General features: G+C 44.9%; 2 protein-coding genes and 1 long non-coding RNA gene across 11 annotated transcripts in view; 2 read left to right on the top strand and 1 right to left on the bottom strand.

Moving 5' to 3' along the window:
- Positions 1-3,164: 3,164 nt before the first annotated feature.
- Positions 3,165-5,905, top strand: LOC309341652. The gene is made up of 2 exons (XR_014156499.1): positions 3,165-3,341; positions 3,844-5,905. It is a non-coding gene; the product is annotated as an uncharacterized lncRNA (long non-coding RNA).
- A 770-nt stretch (positions 5,906-6,675) lies between these two features.
- TMEM254 (transmembrane protein 254) lies at positions 6,676-13,616 on the top strand. Its single transcript, XM_081863120.1, has 4 exons — positions 6,676-6,833; positions 7,960-8,063; positions 9,854-9,913; positions 11,176-13,616. Exons 1-4 carry the CDS (start codon positions 6,720-6,722, stop codon positions 11,291-11,293), a joined length of 396 nt encoding a protein of 131 aa, XP_081719246.1. The 5' UTR covers positions 6,676-6,719; the 3' UTR covers positions 11,294-13,616.
- A 3,523-nt stretch (positions 13,617-17,139) lies between these two features.
- Positions 17,140-21,050, bottom strand: part of SRR (serine racemase) — a 34,361-nt gene continuing 30,450 nt past the window's right edge. For 5 of the 9 annotated variants that reach the window (XM_081864326.1, XM_081864323.1, XM_081864322.1 and 2 more), the window contains one exon: positions 18,442-20,255. In XM_081864326.1, coding sequence (XP_081720452.1) covers positions 20,157-20,255 — 99 coding nt within the window. In that variant the 3' untranslated portion in view covers positions 18,442-20,156. The other 4 variants (XM_081864329.1, XM_081864328.1, XR_014157088.1 and 1 more) reach the window with 3 other exon arrangements.

The raw sequence follows: 21,050 nt of genomic DNA, 5'->3' as shown, positions 1-21,050 counted from the left end.
TGCTCGAGGGTAAAAGGACAATCTGCACATGCACAAAAAACTCTTCTTGTAGTTATTATCTATGACAGAACAGTGTGTAGTGGTTATAATGCTAGACTACAAGCACGGAGACATGGGTTCAAGTGCTAACTGAGCCACGAAGATCACTGGGTAGACTTAAGCCACTCATAGCTCAGCCTAACCTACCTCAGAAAGTTGTTGTGAAGATAAATAGGGATGAGGGACATCATGAAAACCATCCTGAGGATTTGTAGGATGCAAGTGTAATAAATAAATAAATAAATAAATATTAAATTTGATGTAACCTGGCACTGGTTTGTTAAAAAAAAAAAAGGGAAACTAATAAATACTATTTGGCAGATAAATAAATGTTCTGGAAACCCAGATTCTGGAGCTGCAGATATTAAGACAATCTCTTCCAACCTAAAAAGTTAAGGAAGCTGTATCAGTTTGTAAGAAGAGCAATTTGTCTTGCAGAAGTTTCCATTGACTGATTCCAAGTCTCATATTGCTGTTATGAGCAGTGTCTTGATAGCAGAGCCTCAGGACATGGCAAATTGCTTTCTGTCAACCGGCATTTCCACAGTGCATCTACACAGTTGTGTGCTGGCTGCAATGTATTGCTGAGTTAGCCCAGTCTGATGCTGCCAAAACTCATTGGACCACATCAGTGAGGCCAAGAGGGGGCTACTAAATTTGGACTAAATTTGCCTAGGCCGTCCTGTTAGATGAGCATTGTTGGGAGAGTGATGCTTCAGCAGTCTCTCACATTGGCTTTTGATACCATCAGCCATGGTATCCTCCTGGTCTGTCTACAGAAGATGGGTCCCTGGAGCATAAATCTGCACTGGTTCCGGTCTTGAGATAATGGGCAATTCCAGAAAACAGAATTGGATGAGTGTTTGTCAACCCTCTGTCTCTTCAGCTGTGCGGTGCTGCAGGGCACGATATGTCTCCAGCGTTGTTTAAAATCCATATGAAGCTATTGGGACTTGAGAATTACGTGAAAGGCAATGCATTAATTGATAAAATAATAGTGTATATTCAATACCCGGTCTTGAAAGCTTCTTCTGTGGCTCACTTTAAACCATGGCAACCTATAGCTGATTATCCTTAACACCATGTTATCTAAGTAAATAATTGTTTTTATAATGTACATTTTGATAAGATTATGAATAAGGGACGTGGGTGGCGCTGCGGGTTAAACCACAGAGCTTAGGACATGCCAATCAGAAGGTTGGCAGTTTGAATCCCTGTGATAGGGTGAGCTCCCGTTGTTTGGTCCCTGCTCCTGCCAACCTAGCAGTTCGAAAGCATGTCAAAGTGCAAGTAGATAAATAGGTACCGCTCCAGCGGGAAGGTAAACGGCATTTCTGTGTGCTGCTCTGGTTTGCCAGAAGTGGCTTAGTCATACTGGCCACATGACCCGGAAAAACTGTCTCCCTCGGCCAATAAAGTGAGATGAGCACTGCAACCCCAGAGTCGGTCGCAACTGGACCTAATGGTCAGGGGTCCCTTTACCTTTACCTTTTTACCGGAAGGAAAGTGCCGCCTCAGAAAGGAACCAAACTAAAAATCCGAAACTTTTGTGAAACAAATTCAGCAAACTAGCTTATTAATTCTGAAGTAACCCAAGTTTCTCCACTTGTATTACAATACCTTGTTTTAAAATAAATCTTTATTGTTATTTTAAAAATATCTGCTTGAGACTCCAGCTTATTGGTTATCCCCCACACCATGGTCCCCCACAGGATACTCTGGGATAGTTAGCATTTGTTTTAAGGGTTGTTCAGTGAGGTGGGCAAGTCAGCGCGAGCAGTAACTGAGGCACCGAGCTTGTTGCAGTGTCCTCCATTTCAGGCTTAATACAGTGGTTGTAAAAGGTGTGGCACGCCACACTGCTGTTGCAGGAGGGGGTGGCAAGAGCAGCAGGAAGATTCAAGGACAATCAAAGAAACATATAAATTATTTCAGTATAGTATAGTATCAAAATACTTGACTGGAGAAACCACCACTCGTTTATTTCCTTTTTTACTCCTTGCTCCCCCTCCTCATCCTGTCCCCAAGGAGAAGCAAACCAGGCAAGGCTTTCATATTGTGCTTCAGTTCCCTGCAGCTTTGGCTGAGTTAAGGTCATCCGCAGAGCTGCAGCCTGGGAGCACCAGGCCCCATCCTTCCGAGAGCAACAGGTCTCTAGAAACAAGCAGTTTTGTGTCTGTGTAGCCCAGAAGCCCAAATTCTGAACATAATTATCGGCATGATATTTGAGAGAAGAGGGTGGGGGATAAGTAGTTCCCCACATGGCTTGTCTTCCCACAGGAGCGCTGACTCCTAGGGGCCAGAGCCCTTTGAGCCCCCCACAATATTTGTTAGTGAGGTGTTGGGCCCCCTCAATGTTTGGACGCTCCTCGCAGCTCCCAGTCCATAGCATTCCTCAAGTGAGGCAGGTGAAAGACAAGGTAGAGGAGCAAATGGATGGGAACAGTTGCAAATGCCCTGTCTTATACTGTATTGAGAAATGATAACATCTCCTGCCTAGCGGGCAAAGTGAGAGGGAACACTCCTACAGGTGAGTCCCTTCAGCTCACTCATCATCATGTAGAAGCCGTTGGGGAGAAATTGGCAGCCCAGGAGATGTGTTCCATGTTCTCCCTCCAGAAAGGACACGTTCCCCCCAATTCTCATCCCATCCCTTCCTTCCCTGGGCTGAATAGCACACTGGAAGCTCAGCTGGACTTAGATCTGGCTGTTTTATTAGGAAAGAGGCGTGCACATTGACAGCAGAATGCAGATAATGAATTTATATTTTTTTTAAGGAAGGATGGATGCATACCAGCAAGGAAAGAACAGCCTAGCTCAACCTGGATTTAAACAGCTTATTCTCTCATTCAGGGATGCTTTTCATCCTTCAATTTAACTCAGACTAGAGTCTTCTGCAAGACTGTGTCTTCAATTGCACTTAAGTATAAGTACTTAAAAACAACAATACACAGTCAAGGAGGAAATGTTTCTCCTTTGTGGGTGCTGCATTGCATCAACAGCATGTCCCATTGCATCAACAGCTGAAGACATTTTAATCTTTTCGCTCTGATGAATGTAAAAAAACAAAAAAAAAATCCCTAAGAATCAGGCCACTGCATGTAGCAACTTTGAAGGCACAAGGTCCATGCTCGTGCCAAATTGTAATCCCTCTCAAAATTACATCTTCATATTCTGATGCAATGATAGTCCTATTATCTGATTTCTTCATCCTTTCATTTCCTCTTAGTTAAACACAGATCTTCTGGGAACAAATTCAGATAGCTCCAGCAGATTGCTCCTCTCTGCAACATGCTGCTCAGGTAACGAAAATGCCCACACAGATGCAACATTGCAACAGGCAGCTCTTGCAAATCTTCAAGACCCACTATTGGTCTCGTCTGCTCAAACAGCTGGAGACTATCTCCACATGCAAGGGAAGTCCCTAACTCACCAAGGGCTTGAGGCCCATCAGCTACCCTCCCCTGGTTTAGCTAGCCAGTCAAAGCCATTCCCAGGGTGTTGCTGCTGTCGCATGCTGTCAGCTTCTAGGAGCCACAGGTGAGAGCTGAGTGCAGGGTGGGGACCAAAGGTGGGCCATCTATCCCAGAAGGAGCAGGATGTGTCCTCCACTAGAGGTACTACCCTCCTCTAACACTCCACACACGAGTAAAGAACCACTTAATATGTTTATTCCAAAATTTCATTGTAGGTCATTAATTCCTGTAGGCAGGTGAAATAGATTTAGTAATCATTAATATTAAGTTATCAACCAAGTCACATCAGACTAAAGCACAGAGCCTTATTTATTTATTTTTACAAAAGGCTGCATGTTTCCCTCTGCTACCACTACAGCACAGAATGAAGTTGAGGTTCGTTGGGCTCAGCAACAGCAAGCCTTCTCGTAGAAACTCAAGTAGCAACTAATTACTATGCATGTCCTCCCAGGGAATATGTAATTTACATTCATGTACATACGTTCTGAAAATATAGGCATGGGGAAACAGTTGTGAGTAATTTATTTAAATTGAAATTTCCCCCGTGCTTTAAATTGCAGTAATAGCAATATACTTAAAATGTGAGAAGCATCACGTAACATTATGAGAAACAAATCCAGATGGCCCAAGCATGCAAGCCCCCATCCACCTACACTTCTGGACTGCAGACACACCATACATTTAATGGTCCTTTAAAACAATCCTGGGACCCATAAGGGGGCCAGGAATTGTAGCTCCGTGAGGGGATAAATGGCTGTTTCTAGCATTCTTTGGCCGAGACAATGTGCTTACCCCCGCTTTTCAGAGGGAGGCAGCTGCCAGATCAGCAGAGCCTGGCACTTGTGATATTCTGGCACCAGATCCCTCCCACTCCTCTCCATCACTGCAGCCCTTTTTCTGGCTTCTCTGGAAAGTGTGACATGCAGGAAGCCAGCACTTTTAACTCCTTTCATGTGCTAGAAATGCTGAGGACAAAATGTGACGGGCGTGACGGCACTTTTCATGCCGTTGGGCCTGCTATCACTTAGATAAATTGCCCCTACCTCACTGAACAACCCTTTACCCGAAGGTTTATTTCCCTTTTCCCTTAAAAATTCTAGCCCCAGAGTATCCTGTGGAGGACCTTTGTGAAAGTGGTAACTAGTAAGTTGGAGTCTCAGACAGGTTTTCTTTAAATAAACAATAAAGATTTATTTAAGGCAAGATAGTATGTAACACAAATGGATTCAACTTAGGTTAGTTCAGAAATACAGTGCGATTTCACTTTTAATTTGTCCTCAGTTTTTGCATTATGGTTTGGTTCTTTTTTTCTGGTGATACTTTCTTTCAGTTACCCAACCCCTTTAACAATCCTACTCCTGAGGTACTTTAAGTAATACAGTGGTACAAACTTAACTCGTTCGGAGGTCCATTCTAATAATAATAATAATTTATTATTTATACTCCACCCATCTGGCTGGGCTTCCCCAGCCACTCTGGGTGGCTTCCAAAAAAATATTAAAATACTGTAATACATCAAACATTAAAAGCTTCCCTAAACAAGGCTGCCTTCAGATGTAGACCACATGGCTCTCCACACTCCCTCCCTTCACTGGGTCTGGGAGTTTCATTGTTTCCTTAGAAGACTCTCTCTCTCCCCTCCAGACTAGATTTGAGTCCCAAGTAGGCTGTTCCTTTCCAGCTCCTACTTCTCCTGGCTCAATCTCTGCCTCCCAGTAAAATTCCGGTCTATTCCTCCTACAGGACACCACACTCTGTCCTTCACAATACGCTCAGAGTGGAAGTTGTTTTTTCCAGAGCCAACTCTTTCTCCCATTCACTCTTTATACCTCAGCCTGTCTCCTAACCTGTCTCCCTACCTTTCTCCCACCCTCTCCAACCACAATTCCAACCCACTTCAACCAACCCTCTCAAACTAACTGTCTCTTCAAAACCTCTCCTTTTAAACTCTCCCTCCTGAAACCATGGCCAATCAGAGGCTGCCATTCATTTACAATTTGCAGGCAGGGAAATAAAAAGAAAAAAAGGAGCACTTGTTGATCCAACCTGTTCAGCAAAACCAATCTTTTTGTCACACAAAACCTGGCCCATTTTTTGAGAAGGAAGAGAAGGAAGGCAAACCAGAAGCAAGTGTTGAATGGTTTCTTTAAATATAAGCCTCATTATTGTTTCACAAGATGTGTATGTCTTTAAGGGCCAGAACAAATAACATGACCTAGTTTTACAGCTGTAAAGCAGTTTAGCAGGTGCTGTTAATGTTTATTAAGCTGTTATGTTAATTAAACACGTAGCTCTCTCAATACCCTGATGGATGGGTCATGCTTATTGATATATTGTAATTTAGTGTATAAGGAGTTTTTGTTTTTGTTATTAAAACCTAGCAAAAGTCACTTTTGCGTTTCTTGAAATGTGTGGTCTCCCCTGCACGCCTTCTGCAGCGCAACTAATCTGCAGAATAGCCAACAGCAAGAGGGGTCAAGCACTGGGCCCTGGAAAAGGCAAGAAGAGCAGACAATAAGCACATTACGGATGGGGACTCAGTGAGTGTGCAAACTCCAGAAAGGCGAATGAGTGGTGGTGATTTTGTGTAAATGACGTGCGTATGGCACTACTGCACCACTACGGGCAGGTCAGCTGGTAGCGCATGGGACTCTTAATCTGAGGGTCGTGGGTCCAAGCTCCACGCTGGGCAAAAGATTCCTGCTCTGCGGGGCGGGGGGGGGCGGCTAGATGATCATCAGGGTCCCTTCCAACTGTACGATTCTACGATCCCCCTCTTGTCTCGCTTGCCACTGTGCTGAATGGTGGCACAATGGGTCAGTGCCCTGTTAACCAGAAGTCGAGCCCACGCAGGGACGGCTTTCGGCGGGATTCCTGCACTGCAGGCGGGGTTGGACTAGATGACCCTTGGGGACCTCTTCCAACTCTCCAGTTGTGCGAATTGCCGCCACACAAAGACTCGCACTCGCGGTTGCCCGAGAGGGGGAAAGCAGCAGGCAGCAGCCCGGAGCCCGCGGCAGAGAGCCCCGCGGATCCCCCCTAATCCAACCCTCCTCCTCCCCGCGCCTGCGCTGAGCGTAACAACAATGCCCTCTTTGTGACGCAGGCGGCGTATGCAAATGCAGCGCCTTCGCCCCGCCCCGCCGGAGCGCTTCTTGGGGCTGCTCGCAAGAGGCGGCGGGAACAGATCCCATCGCCGCAGAGATGAGGAGGGGGGCGGGCTCGATGGACTCCCCGGCCGAGCACCGAGCGGATTATTTCCGACGCTCCAACCTGTTCGTAATGGTGGCGATCTTGGCCGGCCTGATCTACTACGGGGTGAGCGCAGCCTCCCTGGAGGCTCCCGGGGCGCCTGGTGCGGGGAAGCGCGGGGCAGCGCGGGGCACCACGACTCCAAAGGGCACCCGGGGGGGGGAGGGGACACGTGCGGGGATCATAGTCAGGGTTGTTTCTGTCTCTCCCCCCACTCCAAGGTTTTTGGGAGCTGAATCCCTGATTGGAGTCCAGTATAATTATGTTTCCCGCCGTAGTGCACTTTTAGTGCATTTCATGAAGACAGCCTGCTTTAATGCATAGCACACACTGTACTGGTGAGGTTTATTCTGGAAGTACATTATAATTGTGATTTATGTTTTTAGGGGGATCTAGACCGAGATCTCATCAGCTGTGGGCTTTCTTGCCTAAATCCAGTGTTTCAGGGTCCTCCACACCCTGCATTGTAAAATGCAAGGGTCAGAACCTTTTTCAGCCGTGGGCTGGACTATTTTTTTTGGAGGGGGGGAATGAACAAATTATTTCCACCAATAACCCAGAGATGCATTTTAAATAAAAGCACACATTCTACTCATGTAAAAACACACTGATTCCTGGACCGTCTGTGGGCCAGATTGAGAAGGCGATTGGGCTGGATCTGGCCCACGGGCCTTAGGTTGCCTACCGCTGGTCAAATGGCTGCTAATTTCTGGATTGTGCCACATTGTACTATGTCCCCGAATTTCATATATTATGTATGGATACTGGGGGATAAACACAAAAGTTGTGAATTCTGCTGTTGCAGGATGATGGGTTATGTTGACACGTATATACAGTGGTACCTCGGGTTACATATGCTTCAGGTTAAATACGTCTCAGGTTACAGACTCTGCTAACCCAGAAATATTACCTCGGGTTAAGAACTTTGCTTCAGGATGAGAACAGAAATTGTGCTCCGGTGGAGCAGCAGCAGCGGGAGGCCCCATTAGCTAAAGTGGTGCTTCAGGTTAAGAACAGTTTCAGGTTAAGAACAGACCTCCACAACAAATTAAGTACGTAACCAGAGGTACCACTGTATGCGGCTTAGGAATTTGGAATATTAAGTGGTATAGCTGAAGTAAATAAAACAATATCTCCTGTATGCTTACTTAAATGTATCTCTCTTTCTCCCCTCCCCCTCCGCACACCTCAGTGGGCAGTCTTTTCACCCTCAACAATCCCCTATGACCTTCTGGGACCATTAGGCACCTTCACTAAATATTTGGTGGAAAGCCATAAAACTCTTCTCGATATAGGGTAAGCTGAATTCTCATCTTCTACCTGTTCACATTCCTTCTGCTCACCCAACAGTGGGGATTTTGGGGGTGGGTGGGAGGGTGAGTAATATAATATGCAGCCCTATGTATGTGTTTCTCCTTGCATATTGGGAGGGACAAGTGAAGTGTAAGAGCAAGCTACAGTCAAGCAATGTATTTTGAGATTATAGAGTCATAGATTATAGAGTCATAGAATTGTAGAGTTTCTAACAATGGACCCAGGGCCTCATTCTTTTTTCTTCCTTCCTTTTTAATTGTAAAAACCAGTCCGACACATGTGTGAAGGGTGGATTGGGACAGGCTGTCTAGCCTTTGTTCCTCTTCCTCTGGTAGTTTTCCAGCCCATAATTATCTCCCCTGAGCACTTTTGTCACCTGGGTTAAAGCATAGCTGTCAACTTACAGATTTGAAAATAAGGGACCAGCAGCCTCGAAAATAAGGGATCAGCAGCCAAAATAAGGGCTTTTGGCTTGGCTTATACAGAAATCCCACACTCATGGAGCCATGCTGCTTTGGCTGCGACTGACTGTGTTTTGCAGGGGGTTGGACTAGATGATCCTAAGGGTCTACAATTCCCACCAAAGAAGAGTGGCAGACAAAACTGATGAACGACGTCGAGATGGCAAAGCTTACAGGCAGAATTAGAAACCAGGAAGAGGACCTCTTTAATAAACTATGGGGAAAGTTTATAATTTATTTGAAAAGCTGTTGTAACGAGTTACATACATTGGTAAGATTGACCGAAAACTTGTAGTAAAAAATTGAACTATGGATGGACAAATGATTTATAAAAATAGAGTTATGAAAGGGATGCAGAGGGGAAATCACTGCCCTGGTTGGAGGGTATGCTAAGCAGCATGTCCTGGGGCGAGGAGTTCCATCGGCCCTTCCCTGCCTGAGAGAGAGGGAGGGAGGGAGAGAGACTCTTGCCCATGCCGCCCGTGAGTCCGGCATGAGGCGGTTGCGGCGCGGCGGCTGAAGTGCCGCCCTTCTGTGTCCCTCCCCATCCCCTCTTCTTCCTCCTCCCTCAGGCCGCCTCCTGAGCCACCGCTGCTGCCTCCGGCTTCCCCTGGTAGCGTGGCAGAAGTCTTGCAAGAGGGGCTGCCTGCCCGCCCGCCGCCACCCGTCTCCTCACAATGTGCCCCTGAGGGGGAAAGGGAGAGACGAAGACACGGCAGCTCGTGCGCTCGCTCTCTCAAGGTGGAGGACCCCGAGCCGCTGCTTCCCTCCCCAGCCGGGCGAGCATGAAACCCGGGAAATTTAAGGGACATCATCAATAAGGGACAGCAGCGGGACACAGCACTGGGATAAGGGAGTTTCCCGCCAAATAAGGGACGGTTGGCAGCCATGGGTTAAGGAGCAGCTCCATACATGCCTTACTCCACTCGGACTGTGTAGTGTTTCTGGTCCGGTTTAGGCTATGCATAACTTGTTATTAGAAATATGCACATTAATGTAAAGGGCAGGGCAGAATGATTGCCTGCTTTTTGAAAACCCTATTCCTGCACCTGTTGTGTGTTTCTCTTGCACAAGCCATGCTTACCGAAATGAACAGGCATTGCACAAAGCATATTTGAGTTGCTTCAGTCAACTCCTGTCCATTTCACAAGGGCTTGCATGAGAAATAACAGGGTTGTGTCCCCTGTTAATTAGCTGGTGATTGGGGATGTGTTTGGCTTTCCCCCTGGGAATACCTTAATGTTTTGGGCTAACCCTTATCTTGCTTTAATTTACGCCAGTTACAAATGGTGTTATTTTCCTTCCTTTCAGATATTTAATTACCTGGTTAATCCACATCGGGGAAGCATTATATGCCCTCAAGCTATGCAAGTAAGCTATTTTTATTTTATTTTGGGTCTCTCTTCTACCTCCACCTCCCTCTGCCCTCTCCTAAACAGCAGAATGTTTAGGACTGTGTCTGGGCTTGTAAGCTGGTTTTCTGGGTACGGATATGGGGTGTTGTGGGAAATGCATGAGCACTCCCTCTCGCTGCCTAAAGTGGTATGGAAGTGACACACAGGTTTTAATAATCTTCACAACCTATCTGCAAGAATTGGGTCTAAAGTAAATTCTGTCAAGGACCGACTTCGGAGCTGTCGTTGAATTTGCTTTTTAAAAAGCAACCAGAGCTTTCCAACATTGGACCAATGAGGTGTGCTGTGCATTGGAACCCAACCCAGCTGTGGCAGGTGAACTTACCCTGACCCTTTTGCCAGGTTTCTTAAAAAAATTAAATAAAGGCGCTGGTACTAGTTTACAAAGCCTTATACATCTGAGGACCAGGATACCTAAAAGGCTGCCTTGCACCTTATATATACAACTGATGGTTGCATTCTGCAGAAGAGGGCCTCTTGCAGATACCATCTCATCAGGAGATCTGCTCCGTATAATGCGGGAACTGGACCTTAAATGTTGGTGGCACCTATCCCTGAGAACTCTGTCTATTGTCTTTTACAAAATAAAAAAATTCCTTCCAGTAGCACCTTAAAGACCAACTGAGTTAGTTATAGGTATGAGCTTTCGTGTGCATGCACACTTCTTCAGATATTGTCTTTTAGGCACCTCTTAAAGACCTTCCTCTTCTAAGAAGCCTTTTAATCAGAATTTTATCCTGGCCCTTATCTGCATTGTGTTTATATATGCCTTTATTGTTGATGATTTTGTATTGTTAATTGCTTTGGGATGTATAAATGAAGTAAGCAAAATAAAAGAACATAAAAGAAGCACAAGGAACCAGTGACTGTGTAAGTAGGCTGGTCTGTGTGAGTGCCAGCAGAGGAGTAACAATATGATGGTTCTGCAAGTTCTAAATCCCAGATATATGCACTTGGATTCAAAACCCTGTTTGGAGGTTATCTGGAACTAGTGACTGCATTGCTGATATCTTTCCTTCATTGGTGTATCACATGCCACCCTGGAAAGTTCCCTGAAGGCTCCTGGTGAGGGAGCAGGGGTGTGGATGACAGCCCAACTTCAGTTTCTGCCCATCCTCCAAGCAGCTGAGGGCAAAATAGACATCTATCTACTTAACTTGGATTTTAAGTAATACATGCAGAAATGTCAGGCTTTGTCTGTCTGTCTCTTCACTGCAGGATGAAAGGCATCACAGACCCTTCAACTCAGCGTTTGTGGTTGGTTCAAACATTTTTCTTTGGAATAGGATCTCTCTACTTTTTGTTGACCTACAACCCCCAGAAGAAAAGCTGGTGAAGGATTCAGCCAGAAGAGAAGGTTCTAACACATTCTAGCTTTGGGGTATATTTTTCAGGGAGAGGGATGGGTGTATTCCTAAATATTTTTTTGTGCGTTCAAAAGTGTGGCAATCTTCTCTTTCACTTGGAAAGAGAAATTTCTTTCAGACGTTTCCTCTGCAGGTTTTGCAGCTGTGGGCAAAGCGAGGAAACTAGCTTGTGACAATGGGGGGTGGAGCCTTTCTTTTTAGATCAAGGAAATAAAGCCAGTTCTTAATGGTCAGGACCAAAATGCCAACACAAACAGAGCAAGCACAGAGCAACCTATAGCCTCTACTTCTCAGGTCTAACAGTAGCCTTATTCATAAACTGAGCTGTATAGAAGTGTGGTGAGGCATCTTCCTTTGGGCCCAACTTGCACCTGTCTGTTGCTCCCCTGGTTTTGCCTGCATCCAGGGCTGGATTGCCCTCTATAAGTGATTGTATGGATAGTCCCCTTCTTTCTCCCCTCCCCCACCACCCTTTTTACAGGTAAGGATTGCAGATTAAGCAGGTCTGTGAGCACTGATCTCTACATGCAGCCACACTGTGTCCAGGGTGTAGCTGTGACTGGGAGGCAAGGTGGCATTTTCATTCTCTGTCATTTGCACCATAGACCAAGAAGGCTAATGCTACTCCATTAGTACTTTTAGCTGTGAATAATAATAATAATAATAATAATAATAATAATAATAATAATAACAATAACAACAATAACAATAACAACAACAACAACTATTAAAAAATAATGTGCAACAGGGCAGATTATCCTTGTTGGGCATCCAGTTTCAGCAGGTGGCTTGGTCAACTTTTCATCCCCTTTCTTGAGAAATAAACCTCTTCTATTTCTCACCCACCTTCCCACCCAGAGTTTAAAGGGGTTTATCTGCAGTAAATGTGGTCAGCATTGCATCCTGAACATCTTGCAATCTTTCTCCACAAACTCTGCCACCCCTCCCCCTCTGATTTATAATGGTCTACCAGCAGGTTTTGCTCTTATGTTTTCTTGGTGCTATCTTAACAACCTGCATGCATTGCAAAGCACTTTAGTTAATAACCGTGGCACTGAACTCTTGGGCATGGCGCAAGCTTTTCTTGAAGTGCAAAAGGCTGTGAGAGAGAAAGCTGTGACCACATAAGAACTGCAGTCAAGACCAAGAAACCCCACTGGGGCAGTTTTATTTCTCAGAGATCCAACGTGCTGTTAAAAGGTAGTTTTATATAACATGCCTTAAATTCTTTAGGGGAGATGCCCCCCCCCAAGAAATACATCAAAGCAGATCTACTAGTTTCAATCAGAGAGAAAGCTTTGATAGAGCTTTCATTAGGCATTCCTCATCCAAGCTGTGTTGTGATAGACAGAGCTGTCTGTGGGGAAGGTTTAGAAACAGCACGTTACTTGGATTTGGAGGAAGTAGTTAACAGTGCCTGTCAGATGAGTGGGTGCATAATTCATAGATTTGTTGGCCATTGTGTTTAGTATCTGCTTAGTATCTACATGATTAGTACCTACATGTTATGCAGTGCCACCACCCACATCTGAGAAAGGAAAATTACTGGTGCAGTTTTTCCCTGGCATGGCATTGCTTGGCAGGGTGAAGTGGTTTACAAGATTTTACCCTCTCTAGAGAGACTTTTCACTAGTATAAGCTCAGGGGCAGAATGAGGGTGAGAAGCAAAGGGCACCAGCATGGAGCTTGAATAAACCCCTCCACCCCACCAACTTTTTAGCATTTTGTATTAGTGCAGTGCATTTTTACTGCAGTGCTTGCCATTGTTACGTTGAGACAGGTCCGCTGATTCTGTGCCTGAGCAAATATATAAAGGTTGGGACTCTCTGCCACATTAGACCATAGTCCTTGCCTTTGGTTTGAACTTTTAATTCTGTTGATGATTTCTGCTGAAATGCCCTATAATGTCTTTCAAACTCTGTGTCTCATTTGGATTTATTTTTAGACAGCTCTTAAGAACACTGCTGCTCATAGTTTTAGCTCAGCATTTTGCCTTTGTGCTTGAACACCCTGCATATTCTGTCATGCTTGTTGTATTGAGAATCACCTCTTTAACACATTACGTTTTACCTGGGTATTGTCTGGATGATTAAAGGTAGCTTCTGCTGTTCTTTATACTGTAAATACTCGAAGGGAAACATGGTGAGCTGTTTGACTGTTGCATCTTTTGATAAAAATGTGTCCTAAGATAGGGTGCTTAACTGGTATAATGCTGCATTTTGAGCTGATAATTTCCGAGAGCTGTCTCACTGCTGGCCTTGAATAAAGCTAATAATTCTCTCTAAAATATAACACATGCCCTGAAATGGTTACAAAGGATGGGGTGGTGGTTTCACATCCTTAAAGCAGTGGTGCCAAAACACAAAGTATAGGGCCCCCTAAGGATTCCTAATGCAGCCTGGGTTTCCCCAACCACCTTCTAGGAAATTTTGAACAATAACCAGGCCTTAATAGGATGAAGGGGTTGACTCAACAATACCTGCTTTTGTGTGTCATTGTATCGGGTTCTTTCCTCAGTTCCCTTTGTTTGCAGCGGGAATGCTAAGGAGTTGGTGAGGAAATGCACTTGGGCATCCCAGGAACACAGCCAGATAATTTGTACAAGTGTGCATGTCCATACACAAACATGTTGTTATTGCATTCACACTACAGATGTGTTAAGAGCAAATGGCTTGCCAAAGCAGGCACAATCATTTTGGATTACTCTCATTGTAGTGTCTGACTTGAGGCAGAATTTAACCCTTGCCCATCTGCCAAATTGGGAATTAGACATTCTCATCCCCGCCCTATAGAGTGGGTATAGACAGGTCTGCCCTGATCTCTCAAGCAAATCTCTCCCTTCCCCTAAGACTGCATTGATTTTTGACTAGGAAAGGGGGGAAAGCTGTTTGTGTGAGTGCATGTGTGACAGTGTCGGGTGGTCGCATCCACTTTTGTCCATACCCACCACTGGCATGTTGCCCCCAGAGGGTTGGCAAAGGGTGATGTGATAAAACTGTGCATTGCCCTTGCTGGAGAATATGCAGGAATCTGTCTTTGCTTGCAACTGGCCTGAGAACATATTGTCCACATCGGAATGCCCAGTCAGTTTATATATGGAGTTTCACAGTCGCCCTGTAAAGGACAATCTCTCCTCAAGCCAACATTAAGTGTAAAAAAGAAAAGAAAAGGTTAACAACACAACACACCAGGCATCAAAAATAGCAGTAAAGATGTTTGGAAACCAGACTAATGAAGTATTTGAAAGTCCTCTGAAAAAAATGTGGCTTGACTTGCCTGTGAAAAAGTGGGAGGGAAGAGGTCAAGATAAACTTCTGGAAACAGAATGTCATAGTCTCTCAGCACCAGCATAGTTTCTTCCCCCAGGGCCGTCCACGTGATAATGAGCTGAAGGGACTCGCCTGTGGAGGTGTCCCCTCTCATTTTGCCCTCTACGAAAGAGATCTTGTCATTTCTCAATACTGTAGAAGACAAGGCACTGACAGCTGTTCCCATCCACGTGCTCCTCTATCTTTCACCGTGCCCCACCCCTGGGAACTGCTTGTCACGCCAGTTGAGGAGGCAGGTGACAGGAGAACTTCCTGCTGTACCTGTTCTAATTGGCACAAAATTTCCATGTAGACATGGATACACATTAAGCCAAAAAATGAGGAGGCCAAGTGCACGTAGCCTCCAATGGCAGATAAATTCAAAGGCCATTCAGGAACGCCAGAGGATACCTTATTGTCTTGAATATAAACTGCACCTTAAAAATTGGGAGAGGGGAAAGAAAAAAAGAAAAAATACCCGAATATAAACCGTTGCATTCCTGGCTGCGTACTGGGGGCGCTCTCTCCCTTCCCGGCCTTGGGGGAGAGGATGGGGGACTACGCACGGGGCGGGTGCTGCTTTGCCGTGTTCCTGGTGCTGTTTGCCCCATGCTCCTAGCTACATACCATAAGGTTGCGAATATGAGCCGCACTTTAACTTTTCACGGTCAGAATTTTGGAAAAAAGTGAGGCCTATATTCAGACCAGTACGGTAATTCTAGACTTGCATTCCATGAGGCGTGAGGACTGTAGGCAAATATAGGTTCCCCATCCATACACAGTGGTACCTCTGGTTACGAAATTAATTCGTTCTGTAGGTCCTTTCTCAACCCAAAACCGTTCTTAACCTGAGGCATGCTTTTGCTAATGGGGCCTCCCGCTGCTGCCGGCATGCGAGTTCCACTATCCCGAGGCAAAGTTTGCTACCAGGAAACCTACTTCCAGGTTAGTGGAGCTAGTTACCCAAAGTGTTCGTAAGCGTAACCCGAGGTTCCACTGCATTTAGCAAAATCCTGGACTTCTTGGTTCTAGTCTGCTCGCATTAAGCCAGAGACAAGATTAAGGGTGTTGCAGTGTGGTAATAAAGAATAATCGATGGCGATTACGGCAGGAACATGATGTTACTGAAACACCCGGAAGATTTCCAATACAAATTAGTTGGTTAAATTGGTGGCTGGGAAGTGTTGCAGCTTTCTTTCCAATAAAGACATTTTGTCATTGTTTCCAGCCTTCTTCCTGTATTTCCCCACCTTTATTTTGATCACCAAGTATTGCACATAGACACTGTGTGCAAGAAGATTGCACATGCTCGAATCCTGTAATGCTACCATTCATTTTACAGCATTTAAAGGCATCTCATAACCATTTGAAAAACATTTGCATAGCGCTTTCTAGTGTTCAAATGAGCGTTATATTGTTGTAAACTTTAACGGCCCTGTAATGGAAATCAGTATTATTATCCCCCATGCTGCAGATGTGGGGGGCACAGAAAGTGGATTGCCAAAGGTCACCCGGTGAATGCATGAGAGAGGCAACAGTCAAAGCTGGGGCTTTCTGATTTTTAGCTTGCTCTCTTAGATAGCATGCTACAGCAGGTGTCGTTATAATGAAATACAACTAGTAACTGGAAGCAACTGCAGCAACAGCAACAACACCTAGCAGTATGAGAAAAAAGTAAAAAAATAAAATAAGCAGAGAACTAAGTCTGAACTGGTAGACTGGAAGCATGATGGCCTTAATCGACAACCCTGATCACTGTGATCATGTTCACAGAAAGGCCAGCAGGAGGAGCTCTAACTTAACAATGCCAACTAAGCAAAGTTCTAAACTTTTTTCAGTTGTTTGGATCATTGTTTGCCAACCTTATTATAGTGAGAACTTCCCTCTATCGAAAGCAAGAAAGAAAGGCAGGTTCTTGTGTTCTTCATAAAACAACATTCTGTTTGGCTTCCCATAGTCTCTCATCACAAGCCCCATCGACTCCCAAGTGATAAGGGTACATATACATAGAATTGTAGAGTTTGGAAGTCCAACCCCCTGCAGTTGCAGGAATCATTTGCCCAAAGTGGGGCTCAAACCCACAGCCTCGAGTTTCAGAGCCTCATGCTCTACTGACTGAGCTATCCCAGCAGGCTTGTGCTGCTGGCCATCACCCTTCAATGGCTATAATTCAAACACCTTTGCATGAGCAGGTAAATGTGCGTAGATACTGTGCACAATCAGAGGCTTGACAACCATATGTCAGGAGTGCTCTGATGGTGTTTCCTGCTTGGCAGGGGGTTGGACTCGATGGCCCTTGTGGTCTCTTCCAACTCTATGATTCTATGATTCCTACTGTAGCCTCTCAGGCCTTTCCCATGCGTAGGATGAGCATTGCTCATCGTAGGGATGAGCCAAACACAGGATGGTTCAGAGGAAGAGTTTTTTATTTCTGCTTCCCAGGCAGCAGAAAGGCACTTGCGTGGTCAACCACAGCAAGCAGCACTTTAAGAGTGCAGCCTATATTCTCTTTAGGTCCCCCCCCCCAGAATCCAGCCTCATGAGCTTGTACATGTAAGTTTGTAGAAACAATCTCCATTCATGATGAATAGAAATTGTTTCTGTACTCCTGGCGCTATTCCCGGGGTCTGTGTGTCAGTGTGCCAGGATAGTTGCAACCTGGTAAGATAAGTTGGATGCGCCACTGACAAGGCCTTCATGGACTGAGAAGAGGAGAAGGCTTTGTTCATTCAGCTACTTTGTGTTATACAGCAAAAGCTAATGCATATTTTAAGTTTGCATCCTGAAAGAAAGAAATACAGCTCTAGCTAATGCATTTTAGCTGCTGAATCCTCAAAGAATGAATTTGGGAAGTCTTGGGGCCTAGTTGGGGTGACTACACAGTCAGGTTTGGGTATCCTGTCCCTTCACTACAAGAGTCTGTGTTCAACATGTGGCCAAAGGGCAAGGCCAGAAATGCGTGCCACGTCGGGAAGATCCAGCCTTGTGGTCCCACTTCCCATTAATCAAATGGAGCTCCTTAGTTAATATAATGCTTAAAGTTGGCGGCGGCAGCATGCAAACCTAAGAGTCCCAATGGATCAGACCAAAGGCCTCTCTAGTCCAGCATACTGTCCCATCTGTGCAACCAGGACATGGGGCAAAAGCCCTCTCTCACGCATCCGCTTCACTGGAACACACCAGATGCTACTATTATAAGAGGAGATGGAGAAGAAGTCTGTTCTGCAAGTGGAACCTGTTGCATGAAGTGCTGGATACACCCTGTATCAACGGCTTTTTGAAAGTCCGTGTACACAATGCTGTGTCCACTGTGATTACCCCTGTACACATGCTTACTGACACTCTCAAAGACCTCTTAAAACATGAGACAGGACTTATTTTACAGAAGCTTCTTCAGTGGATACTATCTGTGCCTAGTAATCTGGTCATTTTAATCTGCCATTAAGCCTTAGAATCTAATCTCTTGTTTGCCTCAGTCCCACAGAAAGTTCAGGCATAGGGATCCGCATTACATTTCCCACGGTACAGACAGAAACAACTAATTCCTTTAGCTTCCCTGCAATCACATTTTCCTTCTTTAGCACACCTTTGATTTCCTTGGTGTCTAAAGGAGAGACCAACTTTAGCAATTAGAATACTTAGCAATTAAGATGTTGTCTGTTTTTAAAAATAATTCATGGACTACTGGAGTCCAAATCTAATAGCTTGCCCATAGATTCTCTGGATGGCATTCCTCAAGTCCCAATCAAGCAGCCTCAGTTCTCCATCTGTAAAATAGAAATACTATTGACCTACAGGAGAGCAAGAAATAATGTAAACAATCGCAAGTGATACAGAAATGAATTATGAACTCAGTGGGTGCCATTTTTTATTACTTAACTAACCTAGGTTAAAGTATGAGGCCTCCCCAAAGTATCACAAACAATTGCTATGTGATTCAAGCTTCTATACCCCACCTCACTTTTTGTAACTATTTGGATTGAACAGGAGGAAAAATGGTTTGCAAAGATTATAGCTGTGACTTGTAGGTTGTATGGCTATTAATCAGCTGATCTGATTTACAGTCTTGGGCTGCTTCCAGGCAGATGGTTCCTAGTGCTAATAAATCATAGCTCTTCCCTGTAAGCTACAAGCATAACAGCAATTGACTTTCCACACCACCGGGGTATTGCACTTTTCTTGTATGCTTCGCCCACTTTGTTCCATCCACATCAGTGGTTATGACATAGCTGCTGTGGTTGGGGAATTCCCCATAGCAGCCATAAGAAGAAGAAAATTACCCCCATTTTTTTTATATAAAAAAAGTTTATTTAGCGCAACACACTTATTCACTGAAGCATGGTTCCCATTACTAAATTCATGAAATGCCAGAAATGGATTGGAAGTGTTCAACCGGGGAAAAACACTTTGCTTAAATTGTGATAATTAGAAAGGTTTCGATTCTCTTCTTTATTTTTATTTTTTTAATTAGCATGATAACATGTAGTACTACAACATCCTTAAGCAGTTTTCACTAACATTTTAATATGTGCAAAGTAGAGATCTACAGGCTGGTGGGGGCGGGGAGCCAACAAAACAAAACCCAACTTTCAGGTAATTCAGGCTTGTAAATACCCACATGCCTAATCGCCTAAGGCAGGGGTCGGAACCTAAGGCCCATGGGCCACATGGCCGGAGTGAACCGGCCCAGGCAAGGTAAACCTTGCTGACCCCTGGCCTAAGGTGAGCAAGTATTGCCTCCAGGTATTGAGCCAGAGAAGATTTTGTAAACTGGGATATCCTGGACTCTTTCACCTCCCCTCTCTCGGATTGCCAGGGTGGTACAAATAACTAGCATAGAGTACGCAGGCTTGTAAACATTTCTGTGGACTTGTACTTTTTTCGGACTTATTGCAAGGCTGAAGTAATGTTTTCTGGCTTGGAAGATGTGGAATAAGCAAAGCAATGAGGAAGGAAGTATCATCATAAGGAGCAGGAATTGCCTACACAGAAGAAGAGCTTGGAGAAGTCCCTTTCTGGAATTTACACCTTGTATTTTACAGGAGTCTATACAACACTAGGGACCTCAACAGTTTCTCAGTTATATCATCCAGAAGGCAATTTGGGGGAGGTGTCATATGGGGGGTGGGGAATACATAGCTAATACAAAGACTACAGTTGAAACTCTGCAGCTGCTATGAAGCACTTAAGTTAAAGATATAAGTTATTCATCTTCATGATACAGGATAGGTGTTTCATTCTGATTTGAGAGAATACGCAGAAGAGAAACCCTACTGCTATTTCCTAACTTTTCCATTTTGCAGGATTTAAACATACCAGTGCTTTCGCAATCGTATTTTTGATTGCAGTGCCGTTTTAGACTGTAAACCCCTTGGGATAGTAGGAACCTGTCGATCCCGGTTCTTTGTAAAGCACCATATACAGTGTGATGGCTCTATAGAAATAAGCAACAATAACATCTTCAGCTTTCCTGAAACTGAAACAAGGAAGATGATCGTGGAGCTTTTCAAAACTGGCTGGCTCATCACCGCTCCATCCATGTCATCATTGGGTAGCAGTCTAGCAGGGCGTTCCTTAACTGAGCAGTGTGGATTTTGTCTCTGGTCTCTACAATGCAGGTGACCTGGAAAACAACAGCAACAAACATCATTTAAACCAGTGGGATTATTCCCAGTTTTCTCATCCGCAGAAACTTTGCCACTATAAAATGGTTGGATTTTGGTTCAGTCCGCCATGTTTGAAGCACCCACATACAGTGATGTCACTCTAGGAAACCTTTTTCTCCCCAAATACCACATTCCACCATGAGCAACATTCTAGGGGTCACACACCATTGCTAGGTGGTGCTGTAGGCAAACTGATGGAGGAACAGATTGCTAGGTGGTGCTGTAGGCAAACTGATGGAGGAACAGATGTGAATCTTTCCTTTGTGCAGCTGGCTACATTTCAACCATGCAAAAGTCAGAGGTGTCTGGGTGGGCATACGTGCACACACACACACACACACCCCTCCACGCAGGTGAGTGGGAGCCATCACAGTTCCAGAGGACATTATGTCCCGGCAAAAGCGCAGGGCAGGGCTGGTGAGGAATGCTTGAGGGAGGAGGCATGGGCCAGGGAGAGTCTGGAGGGTTGGATGGAAAGACTTAGGGGGTACATTTAGCCCCCAGGGCTGTGGCACCCTACCCCTGCATTTGGCTATAACAACTGCTCCCCCAGAGTGCAACGTTCCTAGACAGAGCAGCTGGAAGATAACAGTTGTCTCCTGAAAGCATCGTGAGTTGCTGATTCTTCAGTAAATACCCAAAGACTCCATTAAAGTCTTGATTCTAAGGTCCGCTTTCATTTTCTCCAGTTCTCTTAGGAAACGTCAGTTCAGGTATATGTTCGCTGTTATGAATAAATTCTTGACAGCACA

Source organism: Podarcis erhardii (genome assembly GCF_964252035.2).
Source record: "Podarcis erhardii genome assembly, chromosome: 5".
In the NCBI taxonomy this organism is placed as follows: Eukaryota; Metazoa; Chordata; class Lepidosauria; order Squamata; family Lacertidae; genus Podarcis; species Podarcis erhardii.
Note: the sequence above shows the minus strand (reverse complement) of the source record. Positions and strands in the feature narration are given on the sequence as shown.

Bases quoted from the DNA above. Each gene is read 5' to 3' on its own strand.
- TMEM254 (XM_081863120.1), top strand. From the start codon at position 6,720: ATGAGGAGGGGGGCGGGCTCGATGGACTCCCCGGCCGAGCACCGAGCG. The intron at 6,834-7,959 runs GTGAGCGCAGCC...CGCACACCTCAG, and splicing joins CCGGCCTGATCTACTACGGG to TGGGCAGTCTTTTCACCCTC. The intron at 9,914-11,175 runs GTAAGCTATTTT...TCTTCACTGCAG, and splicing joins TATGCCCTCAAGCTATGCAA to GATGAAAGGCATCACAGACC.